General features: G+C 42.2%; 1 protein-coding gene across 1 annotated transcript; it reads right to left on the bottom strand.

Moving 5' to 3' along the window:
- Window positions 1-2,910: 2,910 nt before the first annotated feature.
- march5l (membrane-associated ring finger (C3HC4) 5, like) lies at window positions 2,911-19,376 on the bottom strand. The gene is made up of 7 exons (XM_035390535.1): window positions 19,234-19,376; window positions 18,116-18,215; window positions 14,042-14,244; window positions 4,799-4,929; window positions 4,373-4,556; window positions 3,496-3,662; window positions 2,911-3,272 (listed from the first exon to the last, which is right to left on the bottom strand). Exons 2-7 carry the CDS (start codon window positions 18,142-18,144, stop codon window positions 3,111-3,113), a joined length of 876 nt encoding a protein of 291 aa, XP_035246426.1. The 5' UTR covers window positions 18,145-18,215; window positions 19,234-19,376; the 3' UTR covers window positions 2,911-3,110.
- Window positions 19,377-22,091: the final 2,715 nt, after the last annotated feature.

The raw sequence follows: 22,091 nt of genomic DNA, 5'->3' as shown, positions 1-22,091 counted from the left end.
GTTCAGTGCAGCATGTGTGGCCGTCAATTCCTTGAGTGAGTTTGGGCTTGGGCTTGATATGTAGTGTTTCTCCAAGTCAGCTAATCTAGAGTCAAGGAGCTTATGCTGTTCATTCTTTCATCGACTCTCAGATGCTACAAAAGACATGATCAAGCCCCAGGAGTAAGCTTTACACATCTCCCAAAGGATGGAGGGATTGTCTGTAAATAGTGAGTTAATTGAATAAAACATCTTGAATTCTGAGGTAAAGTAGGAATTAAATTATCATCTTTGAGAAGAGATGATTGAAGTCTCCAGCACCTTGACAATGCCCTTTCCTCAGAAAGAGAATAGACCACGTATAGGGGGCATGATCAGATAAGATGATGCTACCTATGGTACATGACAGAACCAAAACATTTTTGATGAAGGAATGAATAGGAAATCAATTGTAGTATAACTTTTATGGGGGGCAGAAAAAAAGTAAACTCTGAGTCAGTGGGAGGAAACTCCCTCCATACATCTGAATACCCAATGCCATGACATATAGAAGTGAGCACCCTGGCTTGCTTTGAAGGAGGAGAGATGCCTGGGGGACGTTTATTAAGAGGATTAAGATGGCAGTTGAAATCTCCTCCCACAAAGGAATTCTCAGATGCCAGTTTTGCAAACTCTGCAAAGGCCTTAGAGAGAAAATCAGGGGAATACCCAGGAGGGCAATAGAGATTCGTAAGTGTTACAGCCTTACGTGAGAGTACTCCCTTGACAATCACATAGCAGCCTTGACTATCTTTAACACAGTTAAGGGACCTAAATACAAGATTTTTATTGACCAATATGGCCACACCCCTACTAAAAGAAGAACATGTTGTTGCAAAGACCTGCCCCACCCAGTTCCTTTGCAGTTTGGCATTGTCCTTGTCTTCCAAATGAGTCTCCTGGAAGAAATCAATGTAAACATCCTCTTTTTCAGAAAAGACAATACTGCCATTCTCTTGGCTGATTTTTGGAGACCCCGGATGTTCCAAGAACAGAGCTGAATGGTATTTAAATTAGACCTGGCCACGAGACATTGTATTAGCTATATTGACAAGATGATCAGCCCAGACCCATGGCACAATCCAAACCTCTTTGGGACGTGCATCATGTGACCCATGTTATCAGAGTCCCCGGCCGGTTAAACTCAAGGGGGCTGGGCCAACGACCCGAATATTCAGGCGCCTGCTGTAGTTCTCTGCCATATCCAATTTCTCCGTTAGAGCACTGACCTGCTTTTCCAGTTTGAGAATCCTTGGCTCTTGTGCTGTGAGTTTTCAACATCCAGAATTTTAGCCTCTGCTTCATCTAGCCGCTTCCCAGTAGTCTGGAGCTCCGCAGAACGCTTATGATTAGTCTCGGCCAGGGGACTGAGTCTTTCATCAATTACTTTTATAATATTAGCAGTCATCAAATTAAGAGCTTTAGCCAGGGCTGGGTCAAGTTCGTCGGAGATATCAGATACGGTCTGGTTGCCATCTTGTGTGCACTCGCCGGGTTCAGACGGGGTGTCTTTTTTGTCTTTATTCCTTTGGTTTCTTCCTAATTTGTCAAACGACTGGCCAAAAGTTTTCTAAGGACATAGCACAAAATCTTCATATCAAAAGTGGCTTCCAATGCACGGTTGTTGTCAGGATAAACAAATAATTAGAATCGAGTGGCACGGAGCTCTAGCCAAAACGTTGTGCTCACCTCGCCGCCATCACGTGACCCCCTCATTAAGTGATTTGAAAAAACGTATTTACACAAACATGACATGAGACCAAGTTATTAAAATCTGAGTTAATCCAATTTATCTCCCATGTGCACCCAACTAGTGGAATACTCTTCCCAGACTTTGAGGCATTAGAGCGACATCTGATGGCAATACAAGTCACTACATTTCTGGCCAGGCAGAGTTTTAGGACAGACAGTGTAACACTGTACATACCTCTAGTAAACCTCAGTGTACACATTAAGGCTGTCCCGTTGCTGTTCGATAATCAAGCTAGTTAAAATCTCAGGAAAATTTTAACTTTTGAACATATGAACATTCAGGGGCAACATGGCTCAGGAGGTAAGAGCGATTGTCTGGCAGTCAGAGGGTTGCCGGTTCAAACCCCGGCCTGGGCGTGTCGAAGTGTCCTTGAGCAAGACACCTAACCCCTAACTGCTCTGGCAAATGAGGCATCAATTGTAAAGTGCTTTGGATAAAAGCGCTATATAAATGCAGTCCATTTACCATTACATTCAAACATGTAATCCTGTTGCAGAGATGAAATAAGGAGCCCAGCAGTGCTCTGCACTCAGTGTGGTGCTCATGGTAGCACACAATATCAGAGCAATAAAAGCCATGCTATTGTTTATATGGAGGCTATAAGGTGTTGAAGTCCCTACCACTGGAAGAAAAAAGAGAGAACAGGAAATAGTTTCAAACAATGGGATTTGGCCATAGAGGAAAGCTTATCTTATTATGAGCAAGCTATTACACAACCTCATTCTCCATTCTCTACAATGTTTCGCATTAGTTGACAGTAAACAAAAATTACATTTTTAAATTTGAATGAATTTCTCTATTCATTCAAATGTTTTGGAAAAAGGGACAGTTCTAGTATACATACTGCATTTTCACCTTCAAACTTTCATTGAATGATGGTGAATAATCTGCAGAACTGCACTAATACTCTTTTCTAAATGCAACTGTCTTAGGGCCAAGGGAAAATTACCGGATCAGATTATCAGATCAGACAAATGGTAAACACTGTGTGGGATTTTCCAAAGAACCTGCTGGTTTTCACCATTACTCAGCACTTCACAAAGCAAGTGAATACAGTCAATGCAACTCACCTGATTTCTTGCCTTTGACTTGATAGGTCTTCCTGTCATACACTTAAATACAACTAAAAACCCAAAGAATGAATCAATCAATCACAATTTTATTAATAAATAATTGCACAGTAAAACAATGGGGACTAAGCACATTTTGAGAAAGGGGAGAACAGCTGAGGGTTGAAAGAAAAATAAGCGCAAAATAAAATGGCAGACTGTTTAGATCATGCAATGGCTCCTTTTTATCTGGGAAGAGCAGAAGTATTGGCAGAGGGACCCCAGTGCCTTCACTCGTTGCCACTGTCCTCGTTATCATCCTCTTGCGGGCCCTCGCCTGGCCCCTCCCTTTCAGGGTAGTTAAGGATGTGCCGGTTGGCCTGGATTAGATACTGCTGCTGTTTGAAGTACACCTTCAGCATGCCTTTGATCAGCACAAACGCAATCCCGCCCTGTGTGGGGGGAGAAGGCGGGGTTAGACAGGGGACCTCCATCAATCAGTCTGGATGTGATGGACTGTTAAAAGCTGGCGGTGTGAAATCAGCCATTCTCCACCTTTTCAACCGCTCCATAATATTCATTCTCTTCCTTGTTCCTTTGCTTTCTCCCTGCCTGATGTCCACCTTGGTCACCCTCTACCTTGCCCTCTCTCTTATTCCTCTTTCACTCTCTCACCAGTATGGTACGCTGCAGGCTGGACGGTACTCTCCGGAACATCAGTCGTCCTGCCAGGTTGGCAATTGTGGGGAAGACAAGGGCACCGCACAGGGTGCGTGATACTGAGAGGTGGTCACTGCCGTAACCCCCGTCCACCGGCACACGTGGCACAGGCCGGCCAATTCCTGCAGAGTACGAGAAAGGATGAGACCCCTGTGATGGACCTCATACACATCTTGTGTGTTCCACTGTCTCTCTCACCGAACACTAAGGTTAATTACGTTTCTGAATTTTTGAAAAACAAAAGAATTTAATTCCTTTAAATACCACTTAACTTTCAGAATTCAAGCCCGACAACCCACCCACCTGTCCTTTTATGGCTCTGCGGGGCACACCTGTCCTTTTATAGCTCTGCTCTGTGGGGCCCACCTGTCCTTTTATAGCTCTGCTCTGTGGGGCCCACTTGTCCTTTTATAGCTCTGCCCTGTAGTTCCCACCTGTCACTTTATAGCTCTGCTCTGTGGGGCCCACCTGTCCTTTTATAGCTCTGCGGGCTCCACCTGTCCTTTTATAGCTCTGCTCTGTGGGGCCCACCTGTCCTTTTATAGCTCTGCTCTGTGGGGCCCACCCGTCCTTTTATAGCTCTGCGGGGTCCACCTGTCCTTTCATAGCTCTGCTCTGTGGGGCCCACCCGTCCTTTTATAGCTCTGCTCTGTGGGGCCCACCTGTCTTGTCATAGCTCTGCTCTGTGGGGCCCACCCGTCCTTTTATAGCTCTGCTCTGTGGGGCCCACCTGTCTTGTCATAGCTCTGCTCTGTGGGGCCCACCTGTCTTGTCATAGCTCTGCTCTGTGGGGCCCACCTGTCTTGTCATAGCTCTGCTCTGTCGGGCCCACCTGGCAGGATGCCGCTGAGCAGCTGCAGTTTGGTGGAGTGTTTCTGCCAGAGTCGGACGACGTAGTCCTCCCAGCGAATCATCTTCCCCAGGACCAGCATAACCGGAATGGTGGGCAGGCCCATTAGCAGGAAGAGGGGGTCCGCCCTCTCCATCACATCCAGGCCCTTTTTATGGCCGACCACCTAGGAGATAGAGAAAAATGGGGAGAGGAGAGAGGATAGGATGGTGAGAGGAGAGAGAATAGGATGGGGAGTAAGAAAGGACAGCAGAGAAGGTTCCTTGAGAGTAGACACCTAATCGTCCAGATCCATATCAGCATGAAAGCATCCATTCACTGCCCCACCACATGCATTCAGACGTCATGTTCTCTATGACAGGCAGCCAGCCCCGCCCCACCACCCACCACCCCCTACCCCACACACACCTGCATGACTGTGACCGCTCCATAAGTGACAGCTGACCAGTAGACTGTGCCCACCACCACTCCAGCTGCTGCAAATGGGCTGACCCTGGAGAGGGTACGGTCTACCTGCTGGAGAAAGTACACCAGGGGCCCTGGGAAAGAGGGAGGGATGGTGAAGATACAGAGATTACGAGGATGGTGGATGGGAGATGGAGAGACAGCGAGGGAGGCAGAGAAGCGTTGTAGGAATAAGCGTAAGAGGGGTGAGCAGAGCTGGGTATCAATACTCTATTTTCAAGGTATCAATCAAATCCAAATGATCGAAAGTGGCATCATAACAATGTGGTCAAATGATTCCACCAATGGATTCCTACCTTCCCATATGTGAGTTTTTTTTTTTCCCCATAGCCACACACCACACAACGTTTTATGTGAATGGCCTCTACATGGACATTTCTGGAGTGAAGGTCTCTTATATATCATTGTCTCACTACAGTTGGCGGTGTTCATGTCATCTTGTTTTATACCCAAAAACCTAGCTCCACTCTACACCCGTGTACGTGGGTGTGTGCGCTTGTGTGTGCGCATCTGTGTGTGTGAGTGTGCATGAGTGTGTGCGCGCGCTTCTGTGTGCACACGTGCGTGCGTGAGTGGTAGTGTGTGCGTGTATGTGAAGTTGTTTGTATGTGTGAGTGTGGTTGTGTGTGCATGTGTGTGATTTTGTGTGTGTGTGTGTGTGTGTACATAGGTGTGTGTGTGCAAGCGTGTGGTTTTGTGTGTGTGTGCGTGGTTTTGTGTGCATGCGTGCATTTGTCCTCATCACTTCAGCAGTGCTGAACTATTTTCCCAGGTATCCACGTATCAGGAGTGGTTGTGTGTGTGCTTGATTGTGAGTGTGTGCGCGTGCGTGGCTTTGTGCGTGCGTGGTTGAGTGTTCGTGCGTGTGTGCACGTGGCTGTGCGCGCGCATGGTTGTGTGTTTGTGTGTGTGCGTGGCTGTGCGCGCGCACGTTCGTGGTTGTGCGTGTGTGCGCGTTCGTGGTTGTGTATGTGTGTGTGTTTGCTTGGTTGTGTGTGTGTGTGTGTGTGTGCGTGCTTGTGTGTGTGCGTGCATGTGTTTGTCCCATAGACTGTATAAAAATATGGACAAAGCTACTGTGACATCACCCATTGACTCTCCGTGGGTCTCGAAAACATGTTTTGAAGCTCAATGGCGGGCGCCGCCATGTTGTCGATTTGGAGCCAAAACCAGAGTTCATGGTCCGAACCATAGACGGCATGAACACAGTGTGATTGACAGTCCGGGGCGGAAAAGCCATTGACCTTCAGGCTTACTTCACTTACCCATCATCTAAATTGATTTCTGAACGAACTCGAGGTAAGCTGGCTGTCTGCCGTTATGTTTTATAATTTATTATCAAATGTTTACAGAGCTGAATTTCCATCCGTGACTGTACTGTTATTTCACTGCTTTATAAGTATGAAATTAATAATGTAATTGTGTTCAGTTATCTTCAATTTATGTTTCTCAGTTAAACATCAGCGAATATGCTAGCTAGCATATCAGGCCAGAGCTAGTTAGGCTAGCCATGGTTAGCTCACGCATTAGCAATAAATGTCCCTCAGAACTGCTGTTAACCTAGCAAGTTTTCACCAAAGGTTATCGCCACAATCCATTAGTAATGAGCCAATAACTGTTACACCACCACTGTATGTGGTGTTCACTCACTGGGTGACGCTAGCTAACCTTTCGCAAGTCACATTAAACAAGTAGAAATTAACACCATCAACAGGGATGAAAAAATCTACCAAATATTTTAATAATGGATTTGCAGGCGTGAATTTCAAATTATTTGTATTTTCTTGTAGACCATTAAAAGCAATGGAGAAGAGCCAACGTCCTAATTGTCACATTGTCTGTACCCATCGTTTACAGCAAAGTGCTCGTTATTTTTTTAAGGTGAAAGAAAACCATTGGGTGCCCTAGTGACGGATGCGGAGCTGAAAAATGAGCAGGCAGAAAATCCCCTAAAATGATTAACGTTATTATTAGCGTCAACTTGTTTTTAATTATTGGGCTTGATTAGAAATGACAAATTACTAAATATGATAGAGACAGTTCTCAATTAGTTTAGACGAGAAAAACATTCTATTTGCGTCGCAAAATTGTACACATTTAAATTGACATTAGCATATTAAAAACTGGATAAACGTTTTCAAGTTCATGGCAAAGATCAGGATATACACAGATTTTGTCATTTGCACGAGCACAGGTTAGATGGCATTTTTGAGTATATAATTCATTTTGAATTTGATTTATTTGATTTGTCATAGCATGGCATGATGAAGGAAACTGTATTTATCTACAATTGAATTATTTAGGTCATGGGCAGACTTGTTAATCAAGGAAAATGATTGAAAGTCAAGACTGCAGCTGCAGCTTAAAAAAATGAAAGAAGTGAAAAATATTGTTCCTTTTACACAAAGCAACATGAAGTACACGCTACTACAAAACCTTTTTCATATATGCTAAAAAGAGAGTCATGGGTCCTTCATAGCTGACAGGTGAAAGAATGGACTCTGTACAACAGGTTACAATACAGCCTGAAATCGTTTGGTTCAGACCTGGCTCACACTTATCTGACAAACCGAGGAATACAAATTGAAATTAGTCATTTGAATAATGACCAACATTTAAAGCCGTGTGCACTCCCATTAATTGCTAGACGTAAATAATTCCCTCACGACTAAATTAGTAGCATTCAAAGATCATCGTAGAAGTGCCTTAAAACAGTGATTAAGGTAAAGACTCGCACACTCCCTCAAACGATACTCCAAAAATATAACGGCAAGATATTTATTTAGCCATGAGCTTGGTTAACGTTTCTACCACATCAGTATACTATTATATACATTTGTATAACACTGCTATTATATTTTCCGGAGCATCAAGCGAGTGTGTGAGTCTTTTCTTTACCTATTTGACACGTTTCTGTGACCCAGCACTTTGGGGGAGTTTATTGTGTGTTTGTTTTTTCCCCACACTGCGATAAAAATCGTTCCATGTTTAAAGTAATTGTTTGCATTATAGCTCAATATAGCACAATATGAACATGGGAAGTTTATCATTCATAGCATGCCTAGTTGTTTCTGGCATAATGTGCTGTAGAGGGTAAACGATCCCTCTAAAACGAAAATCACGTAATAAGAAAAACAGCACTTGTTAAAATGATCGGACTGCCAATTGTGGTTGGAACCAAAGCCAACATTCGCAGGGACTAAGTCTGAGAACCACTGGCTTAAATGCTCTTGTTGGTCTCTTAAATGCTAAAAACATGTTCCTTTCTAAATTCCAGTCTTACAATGATTGTTAATTTAGTTTTAATTTTGTGCGTGTGATTTCACTGTGTGTTGTATGTTATCCAGCAAATTAAATCATAAACCTTAAGACTCTTAATTCGCTTTGTGAAACTGAAAATTCTGAGGTCCTTCCCAAAATCGGGATTATAGTAGCTTTGTCACACCCGTGAAGCATTGGCCCAGGTAGACATTTACGGAATGTACACGACTGACAAGCTCTCAAACACGTTTGATAGATTGAATATTTGCCGGATAGGGTTAGTTAGCTAGCTTTCTAGTCGAATGGCTTGGTAGTCGAAGTTGGGAACAGTTTTAGCATACTGGACTACCCATAGCAAACAAGCGTTAGCTGATCAGGCTTTCTGCCAACTAATTATTTGGTTAAGTAGGCTAAAGGAAATAGTAAAAATGACTTGGCTACCGAAAAAACATCAGAGGAGGATTATTTTATGGTTGATCAGCGCAGCTGTAAATAGCACATGCCATAATAAAATCACTATACGAAATGGGATGTCTGCATTTTCTGGCTTTGCACAGATGAGATAACAGGTGGACGATGAGTCGGAGCCGCAATGTCAAGGCCAAAAGGCGCCGTCACAACAAACTTCATCCCCCCTATTCACTTCCGGGGTTACATTGTGCCGTTTGGTCAGATCTCTGTCCGAAGATTCAAATTCAAATAAGCTTTATTTGCATGATGTATATTTAGACATATTGCAAAAACATGAGTACAACAAACAATAAAAATAAGAACCGAATACAGATGTGTGTGTGGTATTTCTGTATCTTAGCTTGTGTAATGGCGTGTGTAAATTAAGTGAAACAGTGAGTACAATAATATAAAAAAAATCTCTCTCACTAGCAAGATTCATAGATCGCTAGCTAGCTAGCGAGAGAAATAAATAGATAGCCAGTGAGACAGATCACTAGCTAGCTAGCTGGAAGAGTTTCTTTTATACTTTTACAAAAGCTTCTCTTCCTAGCTAGCCAGCTAGCTAGCGATCGCTCACGGTCGTTAGAAACCAACAGAGAACGCTTGAAAACCATGCATGCAAGGTAGTCAAGTTGACACGAACTTACGCATTACGGGAACGTAACCCGGAAACGTAACCCCGGAAGTGAATAGGGGGATGAAATTTGTAGGGGGGATGAAATTTGTCATGACAGCGCCACCTCCCAGCCCAGTGACCATAGACTGTAGCCCATACTGTAGCTCAGTCCACCGCAGTAATCAGGAAGTGTACCTCATTGGTCCACATAAAATATTATAACAGTGCCCAAATGACACAATAAATCATGAAATCGGCCCATGGACAGTCATAAGATGAATAAAATACACATTGTGACTATTTGTTCTTGTGAGAAAAAATGATTGACTTTGTATTTTGTATTTTAGTCCCAGGAACTACTTTTCAAGGAACTAAAAAGTTCCTTCAGCCCATGGTTGTCTGCGTTTCCACCGCGGTCTAAAGTCCCGCGAAGATTAGGCAAATTAGCCCACTGACGTATGAAAAAGCGACGTTGTCGTCGGTCCATCTCTCCTATGATTTCTTCTGTAACCCCATACTACCACCGAAGTAGCCTACATTATTTTCTAATAACCAGGACAGCCCGGAGGGATTTATTCCACTTATATACAACGGGTTACCAACAATGACTACATATGGTTACTTTTGTATTTATTGATTTTTATCGATTTAATCACCTGAAATTGAAATATTCTTCAGGGGCCGTTTGGGCATATTTTACTGTTGTCATGCAAAACTGTCGTTGGTAGTTGAACTTGGACCGTTGTTATGCAACAAATAGGATATAACAGGCCAATAGTCAGATTGTAACTGTTTTATATATCCTCCCAAACACATTCATTATGTTTTTATGCGAACATTCGCTTTCATGTCTTGACATCCGAAACGACCGAATGCATTCACATTTATATGTATAACTGGCAACAACAGCAGAAAACATGCACACGTTGTAAACATTTTGCTGTTGAATTGATTACTTTCTCATCGTCAATTCCATATAGGCTAATCGCAAAATGACAAGAATAGAACGAAAACTCTGACTTGCGTGAAAACAGCCACCAGTGCTACAGCCACCGTTTGCTTTCTTCCAAAGTTACTGCTAGCCGAGCAGCGAAGTGTGCCCTCCAGATGCGAGCCATGCACCATAAATTAGTCCATAGTCTTCCTGGTCTTTTTGCGGAATTGAAGAATGGCAGAGTAAAATTACGGCAGTCTGAAAAAGCTAAAGGGACGATTACTAGAATTAACTTGTTATTTTACCCTGACAAAAAGTGCGGAAGGTGATTTCCAGTTTGCTTTTACTGTATCACCAATGCAAATTACGCAGAACTACCGCATACCACACATAACTGTATCAAACGTTTTGAGTCAACAACGGGCTAACAAAGAAAATCCAGAAGAAAATATTGAGCAACCGAATTAAACCGTTTGAATGTTTTGGTATGTAATATGCTGTCCCAGCACGAATGCTTAGCATTTTATAAAACGAATACTAAAGCAAGAAAAGAACAGAAGAGCACACGTTATAATTCCAAGACGTTGGCAGGCTATAACCAAAAGTAGGCTACTGCGCGACATAACTTGAAATAAAACTTGTATGTTATGAAAATAAATCGGTTTGCGGCTGCAGATTTTTATGGCGGTTGAAATAAAACACTGCAAGTAGTCGACCAATCAGAAATTATCAGCGCTTGCGCTCCACCCCAAAGGTTCCGGTACTTTTGGAAAGTACTACCCCCCGAGCAGGGAGGGTAAAATAAAGTCCCCGGAACTTAATTTAGACCCTAGTTCCTGCGGTCGAAACGCATGGAGTTCCTGAAAAGGTTCCTAGTTCCAAGGTAAAGTTCCTGTGGTGGAAACGCAGCTTTACAGGGAAACCGGATATGGAAACACCTATACCGACATTGCCAACTGCAGTGGTGCTAGTGAGCAATGTCTGTCAACAAGACCAGGAAGTGAGCTTCAAAAACAAAGTCTGGTTTTGGCCGCTTGGTTTATCCTCATGACAGCAGTGTTGTAACTAGTTGCCCAGGTATCCACGTATCAGTGGAGTGGTTGGTTTAAATAGATATTGTTAGTAATGCCAGAGATACGTTGATTAAATGAGAGCAGGAGCAGACACAGCAGATGATGGTATAATGCCATTGCATATCACTAGCTTATCCATCACTTTACCACATCTGCAGCCCAGGTCCCACCTCAGAGACCCCAGAGAGTGCAGAGATAACAGAGTGGTCAGGAGATATTGTTTACTTGAATAATGGTTGGTTAAGTACGTGAAAGAGATACTCTTAAATAAAATTAAATTAATAACAATTTTTTCAAACATTTTAAAAACTCATAGTGCTTTCAATTATTTAACAGTAAGCAGCAGCTTTAATGTTCATTCATAACTTTTCAAAACCATTTAAAGAATGTTTTCTTTTCTTCCAAAATTCTAAATTAGTGTTCTAGAACTCCACTGCCTTAAATTACCTGTAGTGATTAGCCGCGTTTCCACCGCAGGAACTTTACGCCGGAACTAGGAACCTTTTGAGGAACTCAGTGCGTTTCCACCGCAGGAACTAAATTTAGTTCCTGGGGCTTTATTTTACCCCCCAAAAAGTTCCTGCTCGGGGGGTAGTACTTTCCGAAAGTACAGGAACCTTTTGGGTGGAGCTTGCAGCGCTGAACATTTCTGATTGGTCGAGTACTCGCAGCATTTTTTTGTATTTATTTTCAACCGCCATGTTTGAAAATATGCAGCCGCAAACCAATTTATTTTCATAATAACTTCAAATCAAACTTGTATGTTATGCGGCGCAGTAGCCTAGTTTTGGTTATAGCCTGCCAACGTCTTGGAATTATAACGTGCTCTTCTGTTCTTTTCTTGCTTTAGTATTCGTTTTATAAAATGCTAAGCATTCGTGCTGGGACAGCATATTACGTAGGCTACCAAAACATTCAAACGGATTAATTCGGTTGCTGAATATTTTCTTCTGGATTTTCTTTGTTAGCCCGTTGTAATCGACTCAAAACGTTTGATACAGTTATGTGAGGTATGCGGTAGTTCTGCGTAATTAACATTGGTGATACAGTAAAAGCAAACTGGAAATCACCTTCCGCACTTTTTGTCAGGGTAAAATAACAGGTTAATTCTACTAATCGTCCCTTTAGCTTTTTCAGACTGCCGTAATTTTACTCCATTTTACTGCCATTCTTCAATTCCACAAAAAGACCAGGAAGACTATGGACTAATTTATGGTGCATGGTTCGCATCTGGAGGGCACACTTCGCTGCTCGGCTAGCAGTAACTTCGAAGGAAAGCAAACAGTGGCTGTACCACTACTCATCTAAATTTTCACGCAAGTCCGAGTTTTCGTTCTATTCTTGTCATTTTGCGATTAGCCTATATGGAATTGACGATGAGAAAGTAATCAAACAGCAAATTGTTTACAACGGGTGCATGTTTCTGCTGTTGTTGCCAGTTATATTGGAAATGTGAATGCATTCTGTCGCTTCGGATGTCAAGACATGAAAGCGAATGTTCGCATAAAAACATAATGAATGTGTTTGAGAGGATATATAAAACAGTTACAATCTATTACTATTGGCCTGTTATATACTATTTGTTGCATAACAACGGTCCAAGTTCAACTACCAACAACATTTTTGCTTGACAACGGTAAAATATGCCCAAACGGCTGCAGAAGAATATTTCAATTCCAGGTGGTTAAATCGATAAAAATCAATAAATACGAAAGTAACCATATACAGTCATTGTTGGTAGCCTGTTGTATATAAGTGCAATAAACCCCTCCGGGCTGTCCCGGTTATTAGAAAATAATGTAGGCTACTTCGGTGGTAGTATGGGGTTACAGAAGAAATCATAGGACGGATGGACCGACGACAACGTCGCTTTTTCATACGTCAGTGGGCTAATTTGCCTAATCTTCGCGGGACTTTAGACCGCGGTGGAAACGCAGACAACCATGGGCTGAAGGAACCTTTTAGTTTCTTGAAAAGTAGTTCCTGGGACTAAAAGTTCCAGGTAATTTTGGTGGAAACGCAGCTATTGTTACACAAGCAGAATAATGTGATTAGAATGTTCTTAACTGATCGTATTTATGAAGCATCGAGTATCGTGGAATTTCACAAGTATTGGTACCAAAACTGTGAGCTTGTGTGCCACAGAAGGGCAGTTATTGTGCCACCATGTTGTACAAATTGGAGCCAGAGACTTCAAAGTAGTCAGGCTTTAAAAGTCAAGATAATGTTCAACTTAAAATGGAGACACCTGCACCCACTCCCATGCCCACACCCGTGCCCACTCCCATTCCCACTCACTCCCGTGCCCACACCCAAGCCTGCGCCCACACCCATGCTCACATCCGTGGCCACACCCACTCCCATGCCCACACCCATGCCCCCTCCCACACCCACTCCCATACCCACACTCATGGCCACACCCATGCCTACATTCACTCCCATGCCCACACCCATGCCCCCTCCCACACCCATTCCCATACCCACACCCGTGCCCACACCCACTCCCATGCCCACAGTCACTCCAATGCCCACAACCATGCCCTCTCCCACACCCATACCTGTGCCCACACCCAGTCCCTCCCATGCCCACACCCATGCCCCCTCTCACTCCCATACCCATGCCCACACCCGCGCACACACCCACTCCCATGCCCACACCTGCGCATACACCCACTCCCATACCCACACTCACTCTCATGCCCCCTCCCACACCCCCACCTGTGCCCACACTCACTCCCATACCCGTGCCCACACCCCCTCCCACACCAGCGCACACACCCACTCCCATACCCACTCCCATGCCCACACCCCCTCCCATACCCGTGCCCACATCCACGCCCATACTGTACCCATTTTGGGAAAGACGATTCGGTACTCTGTCCCGCACTGGGGGCAGCTGACCGCCCCGGCGCTGTTCCCCTTCTGCTTCTCATCCAGCCAGCGCTGCAGGCAGGACTGATGGATCCACTTAGTGCAGCCCTTACACCTGCACGGGCTCACCCACTCTGCCACCCGGTCCTCCCGCTCACTCGCAAAGCACACCCAGCAGTGCCTGCAACACACACACATGCTCATACAGACACGCATGGTCATACAAACACACACGCAGTATTAGGACTGGGCGATATACCACAAAGATAATTACAAATGCAATAACGGTCTTTGCCACCATATGGTGTATTGCCTTTCATTTCCTTTTTTTCAAAATTGCAATGCAAATGCAAAATTAACTACAGTAGAATTCACTTAATTGCATAAAAGAATGTAAAGGACAAGCAAGTGCCGACGACCACGTGCCAATCATGCCGCTGTTGACATTCAACAGAAACCACCTACCTTCATAAATCTGTGTCTATAGGGCAATGGTTTACTTATGCCACATCTTTAAAAGGCAACTTTTAACATATATTTATAGACCACTATGCAATGTTATAGGACATAATTCCATGAAAATATCTGAAATATGAGCTGAAGGTTTGAGAAACTCAGAGAAACATCAATATAATGTCCATTTTTTACTTGGCAATTCGCCAGAGGAATTATCATTATTGTCTGTTTCACTGTTGGAAACATGCTGACAGCACTGTGCACAAAAGATTTTACTATCTCCGCTTTATCTCCGAGGGGCGACATCAACTGAGGAGGTAGAGTTGCCTGGAAGGTCGTCGGTTCAATCCCCAGCCCAGGGTTCATACACTTTTTCACCAATGATTTTCAATGACTTTTCCATGACTTTTCCACAACCTTTAACTGAATTTCCATGACCAAAACAAAGACTTTATCTCAGCGGGACGATTTAAAATTATTTCTTGTAACACTAAGTAAAATTACGTCTGCATCTGAAACATATGGTGCCTCTCTAAAACAAACAAACACCAGACAGACACACTTAGATACATTCTTTCATATTTTAATTCGAATAGTTTAACATTTTGTCAATGTCTCAAACAGGGCTCGAAATTGCGACCATTTTGGTCGCATATGCTCCCAAAATTTAATCTGTGCGACTTCGAAATATAATTGGGAGCATTTGTGCGAGTGCAAATAATTGTTCTGATGCAACCTTTTCTTTTTTCAGTCGAACGTCTCTTCCTCTGTACATTCGCTAGTTAGTACACTCAGTATGTGCCTTATGAGCTGACGGTGACCCTTCTAACCAATCGTGAGCTTGACATTCTTACCTTTAATGCTGATTTTAAATTGGTTAATATTAGCCTTCAATCACTCCCTTTTGCAGCACTCCACTGTCACGCGACACAGAGAGCTAATGCGTTTACTTATGTTACCTGAAGACAAAAGTTTATGTTCAATTTATTAGCTTGAAGTTGAAGCGAACGATTACGGCATTTTTTTTGAAACATTAACGTAGTGTTTTGTGTAGCGACCCGGTTGAAACAGCTAATTTCTCCGATGCAGTTTACTGGCGGTTGATTTAATTAGCGGTATTAATGTGACGAGAAACGCTTTGTCGTTTGAATGCATAACACGCAATTCCTTGAAGAGTCGACACATTTTAGGTGACAGTTTAACTGTTACTTGTAAACCGTACTGTTATATTGTCGTTTTTTATCAATAAAAAATCTATTGCATATATTGTTGGTGCTCCTTACATTTTGGTGGGTGCTCCTAACTTTCTGAAATTGGGAGCACCAGTGCTACCAAGTAAAAAAGTTAATTTCGAGCCCTGATATATTATTGAAGCTGCACTTCCCTGGCATATTGTTGGCACAGTAGGGCCTACGTTTACTAACTGCTACATTAGCAGAAGCGTGCCTGTTGGGCGTGCCTTTAAACACTGAGCCAGACTTCTCACACCACCAAAATACCGCGAAGGTTACGTGCCAATTTACGTTTTATTACTATACATACCATTTTTATGATTGGATTAATTAGCAATTGTATTTGATGCAACTTTAGCTATATTTCCATTACTTTTCAAAAAATATAATTTTCCATAACTTTTCCAGGGCCTGGAAATTGCATTTTAAATTTCAATGACTTCTCCAGGTTTTTCATGACCGTACGAACCCTGCCAGCCGATCTTCTGAGTGTGTCAAAGGGTCCCTGAGCAAGACACCACCCATTGCTCCCAACGAGCTGGTTTGCGCCTTGCATGTCAACCTTGATAGCCATTAGTGTGTGTGTGTGTGTGTGTGTGTGTGAATGGGTGAATGAGAGGCACTCATTGTAAAGCCCATTATACAGTTGTTGCTGCAAAATCTGCTGTATAAATGCAGTTCAAAAATGCAGTTACAAGATTGTCTGACTTTCCAAGCATTCCCTCACTATAGCCAAAGGGACCTGCCATGCAAAAGCAATGGCTCAACGTGGAGAGCATAACTTCTTCCCAGTGGCAAGCTATTATAGTGATGACAGAGGCATTCTAGCCAATGAAATTATATTTCTAGCAGTGCATTTTTTAAAGTTTTTAAGTTTTTAAGCTCGCATAAAAAGACAGGCATCGTTTCTCCTGCATAAACAAACCATAACTTTTTAGTATGCACACTGAGAACATTACACACAGGTTAAATGTTCTTGATACTTTATACCTAAAAAGATTGTTGTTATACAACAAAAAAATTATTTTGCAATGCTAATCAGAAGACTTGGCATTTGGAGGCCTTGGAAGACATGCCTCGGAAGACATGCCTCGAGCAGGGTGTAAAATTAACACCTGCCTCCCACAAAAATGCGGGTGATTTTGCGGAGTGGCTGGTAAATTTGTGAGGCTCACACGCCACAGTGGCGGATGCCCAAACTTTGTCTGTACTGTGTTATTTACATGGCAGTAACCTGGCAACCCATCTCGCGTCACGGCCAAGAGACTCGTCAAACTCGGCTCCTCATTGGCCGGTTCCGCCCGCTCTTTCGCCTGACCAGGAAGTAGCCATCCGCCATGAGCCTCCACCCCTCCTCTTTGGCACGTTTTCCATGGGGATATCTAGACACCGACAGTGACTGTAAAGTGGAGGAATGTGGCAGTATATAGCAGGTGTGAAGAGGCCAGCAGACACTGATAATGAAAACAGTACAGGTGGGGTGTCGCTGCCAGATAAGGAGACGACATTGGGTCCTAAAAAAAGACGTTATTTCAATGAGAAGTGGTAAATCATAATGTCTCCTATCTAGAATATTAATGATGTTCATACGAATTAATATCATAAAACCAGGACAGGGCAGTAGCGCTTCAGATAAGTAGCCAGTAGTCTGAGTGGACCATGAATGGGTCGTTTTCAACTGAAGTCCTAAAGTAAATCACTGATATATTGCAGCTAAGGACCACACACGTAAGGAATAAGGCGTCTGTGTTGATTATTCTGCTACTATTATTTCTGCTACTTAGATATTATTAATACTCCGTCGTAACACACAGAGACAGACCTGCTAAATGTCAGGCGCACCGGTGCCACCAATGAAAATGTTTAGTCGCACTTGACAGATTTAAAATGGTTGCACTCTGGAGCCTTGTAGTATTTTACACTTCTAAGGACTGATAATATAATTTGGTTACCAAGTGCCCTTTTTTTTCTTTAAAAAAAAACCTGCTTAGACATAGCTCAGAACAATGAGGAATACTCATTTTTAGTGGTATTGTCATCAAATCTGAACCAGGATTTGTTCATCATTATGGCTGTGACTGTGACAATGTTTCTCAAAGCTGACCGGGCACAGCCACAAGCATCTGTATCCACTCAAAAAAAATTTTAGGCGAAAGAATAAAAAGAAAACTTCCACTATGGTTGAGCTTCTGTTGCATTGTTTCAGTAATATTTAAACCATTTCTGACAAACTCACAAGGGTTACCCTTCAGATGAGATCAGGATTGTGCCTATGGTCAAAGATGAGATCAGGATTGTGCCTATGGTCAAAAAGGTTCAATAACAGTAACCATTTTATAGTGGGTCATGTCTTTACATCCTTACTTCTCAGGAGGCTCCTCCACACAAGCCATGGCGTGTCAGGTTGGGTCACCTTGATCCCTTCTCACCATGGGTCAATCTGCACAACGGCTGGACAATGGCTCTGTGCAATGCAGACACGAACACATACCTCATCTATGATCGACATGCTTGTGCATAAGATTCCTGCTTTGGTGTCTAAAAACATTCAACATTACCATGAGAGCTTATTCAGCGTTAAGACTGTACTACTACAAGCTAAATGAAATGTGTTCAAAAAGCTACTTTTTCTAAATAGGTTATAATTCAATTAATTCGCTAAATACACACCCGAATACTTTTTTAATAAACGAGCGTGCGTGTTTTAAACCCTACAATCTCTAATGGATACTCTCCTTTTTTAGCACCCGGCTACAAAGCTAGATATGATAGACAGTTAGACTATCGAGAACACATGAGTATGACGCTGATATCATGTAATTAGCTGGCTAGCTAAACAACATTTTAAAACGGTAGCAGCAACTGCCAGCTACACCGAAATTCCAATATGATATCAAAATATTGAAACCAAAACTCGCCGTTTAAACACTTGGATATGTGTAAGGTCGATTAAATCCTACCTAATTAACGTTAGCTACACTAGGTGATACTGGAAAGCTAGACTAACAGACTAATCTAGCCCAGCTAACTACAGATAGCTGCTAGCCGCAGCATTCGTGCAGACTTGACTTCCACAGTGTGGATAATACTAGCCCAGTTAGCGTTTATCACGCACGGCGTTCCTGAAAATATTAGTTCGTTGTTTACTTTAGGGTCTGGGAATAACTACCGTCATAACAAACTATACAGCTAAATATATTCAGTTAGACCACTGTACAGTTAGCTCGTTAAATTAAATAGCTAATGTTAGCCAGCTTAGTTCTAGGTAATTTTCGTAGCTAAAACTTGAAAACTATCACATTACATTAGCTAGCTACCTAGTCTAGGAAGTTAAGTTTCGTTTTCAGTTTAACTTTCACATAAGTTAACACTATTGGTTTTTCAGTAACTCGCCAAGTTAACTTGACAAGTTAAGCTCGCTATACAATGGTACAAATAAAATGACGATCAAATCTTCACATGGTAGATATTAACAAACTCGCCTGCAAATAAACAGCTCCGTACTTCGGCTCGGCCTGTTCGATATTTACTTGCTTGCTCGTTAAATATTATAGCTCGCTATTAAACGCCTGCTGGTCGCTGCTGATTCTTCTTCTTTTTTATTTTATAGTTTATTTGCTGATCGTAAACCAACGTTAAGGTGCATACCGCCATCTACTGTTCCGGAGTGCTTCGTATTATCCCATTTCACTTGAACGGCACTGGTCTATAACTTAAATTCTATTAATCATAAAATACAACGTTTTACGTTATATGTTTGCTTCTACTGAAAGCCTCAAAACACATGTAATTAAATTGATCAGTCCTGGCGCAAACAACAGCCTGCTCTCCATGAAGGGGTATCAGCACAGAGCTTGATAACTGCTACAGCTCTGTTTACTATGTCCCCTTACAAAACAAATCCTGCAGGAATTTGAGATTTTCTGAAGATTTCCTGTAGGAATCCTGTAGAAATCCATCAAATCCTGCAGGATTTTAATATTCCTGCAGGAATGAAAGAGGTCCTGCAGAAATCCTTCAAATTCTGCATATTGAAGAATATTCCTGCAGGAATCCTGCAGAATGAAATCCTGCAGGATTGTAATATTTCTGCAGGAATGTAACCGGACCTGCAGAAATCCGTAAAATCCTGCATACTTTAGAATATTCCTGCAGGGTGAACCAATGCCTGCAGGATTAGGTGACCATTGTGCATTATGTGTGCTGTAGTGCATCATGGTCGTACAGTTTTTTGTGTTTGTTTGTTTTTAAGTCATTTTAGTACACACTGCTTGATAGCATGAATTACACACAGTAGCATGGGTTTTGACATTCACTGACAGAATGAAGAATATTTTTTTCAGCACACCAAGCTTTATATTGAAAAGCTATATAAATAAATAAAAGAATAAGACAAAATACATTTTCACAATTGACTGATCAATATAGAACTACACATTCAGTTGAAAGTATAAACATTTATTTTGAATTTGTCTGATTACAGTGATATTAACTGCTAAGACACATAAAAATAGCTAATTAGAATAAATAAAATAACAGAGGATGAAGTGCATTTCAGATATTGTATCCTGAATATACATTTTATGTACAGAATATAGAGACGGTATTCATGAAAATAGGACCCTAGGTGATTGCTTGGTGAAAATAGTGGTTGCAACCATGACATTTATACATGGGGTCTTTGGCCTACTTCCCATTTGTTTGGCAGTAAACAGACATAGTCCCCTTGTAAATCAGGGATGTCTTTGAGATAGACACAGGTAGAATAGATGTTTGTACAGTTTATTAGTTGAACGTCATTTGAAATCCCTAACACTTTGAGAATCCCGGAGGCACTGCAATCCGTTTCTCTGTCTCTTACCGCCCATCTGGCTGTCAGTACTGGGTCTATAAAAGCATAGCCCACTTCACTACCAATATTAACAAAAGACCTGACTATCCCAACAGACCTATCATGGGTAACCACAACATGGTTTATTCGCTTAGATAAGGTGATTCTGCTTTTTGAGTGAATGCGATTCCCATTAAAGATTGCTCAGTGGTGAAAGTTAAATGTTTCTTGATAAATAATGCCAGACTCCACAAGGAGGAAAGCCTCTCTTGGTGTTGGCTTCCGTACAACTGGACGACCTTGAAGAACTACACATCATTTTTTTTCACATTTGTTGGTGAGTCTGTAGCCCCTTAGCATGTCCTCTACAAATGTTTTACTTGCTTGGTTTGAGTCTGTGCTGTATGAAATAGATAGTAATCTTGGAATGTGTTGGTAGATTGTAAACATTTCCACTATTTGTCCTGGTACACCCTGTGTGCCATGGAAGAGTTTTTGAAGTCTCCCATTTCTACTCTCAAACATGAATGCACTTTGAGCCCACAAAGGTCCCTGATAAAGGATAAATGAACTGATAAAGGAGCATTCAATATTATGTGGACATTATGGCTGATGTGACATTTCCCATACAGCTGTTCAAACCTCAACACAAATTCACGATAAAATAGCTCAGACAAGGCAATATCATCAGAGGTAACAGAATCTTTCAGCAGACAGTAGGTACCCTGTACAAGCAGTAAGAAATGTTCCAGGTATGGTCTAGGTAGATTACCATTCAGACAAGGAAGACTGTAGAATAACAGGAAGTGTCGAAACTCTGAGGCTTTCCAATATTTGAGTAAACTGATTGACCGTGGAGGTCTTGTCACATTCACTGGGGGTTTCATTGCAAGCAATTTTTTGTTTATGCAATCTATAGGCCTATCTCTTCCAATGTACCAGGGCTCAAGGTGGTATTTGGACTCAAACCACAATGTTGTCATTTGCCGACATACACCAAGTAAAATGCCATGCATGTAATCATAGGCAAATCCAGCAATCATATTAAAAAATGTGAGTAACATTAAGGGAGATGGGCCCTTCACACCATGTATAATGTTTCTGGATTGTACTGCCTCTTCAACCTCTATGCAGCGTTTTCTGTCTGTGCGTTGCTCTGGCTCATTCTGAAGCGGATACACTCTTGTGAACCCATTGCCTTTTTCCACTACTTCACCCTATCCCTGTTCAGCCCTGTAGTGGACCAGTGGCTAATGATAAACATTTTTGATTAACTCTGATGTGCAATAGAATATCATTTCTTTTTGCAAAGCGTTTTATTACGAGAGTGAGAAATGCGAAGTGACCCTGTAAGAAACGGTTGTGGATTATGGCTATCATTGTGTGAATTTGTACAGTCTGATGAGCGAGTACGTTTAGCAGTTTCGGTTTGCTATATATGTAAAACAGTGGCTATGACAAATCATGCGGTGGCGTAATTGTGAACGCATCAGAAAAGGTGAAATATGG

The sequence above is a fragment of the Anguilla anguilla genome, chromosome 14 (genome assembly GCF_013347855.1).
Source record: "Anguilla anguilla isolate fAngAng1 chromosome 14, fAngAng1.pri, whole genome shotgun sequence".
Lineage (NCBI taxonomy): Eukaryota > Metazoa > Chordata > Actinopteri > Anguilliformes > Anguillidae > Anguilla > Anguilla anguilla.
Note: the sequence above shows the minus strand (reverse complement) of the source record. Positions and strands in the feature narration are given on the sequence as shown.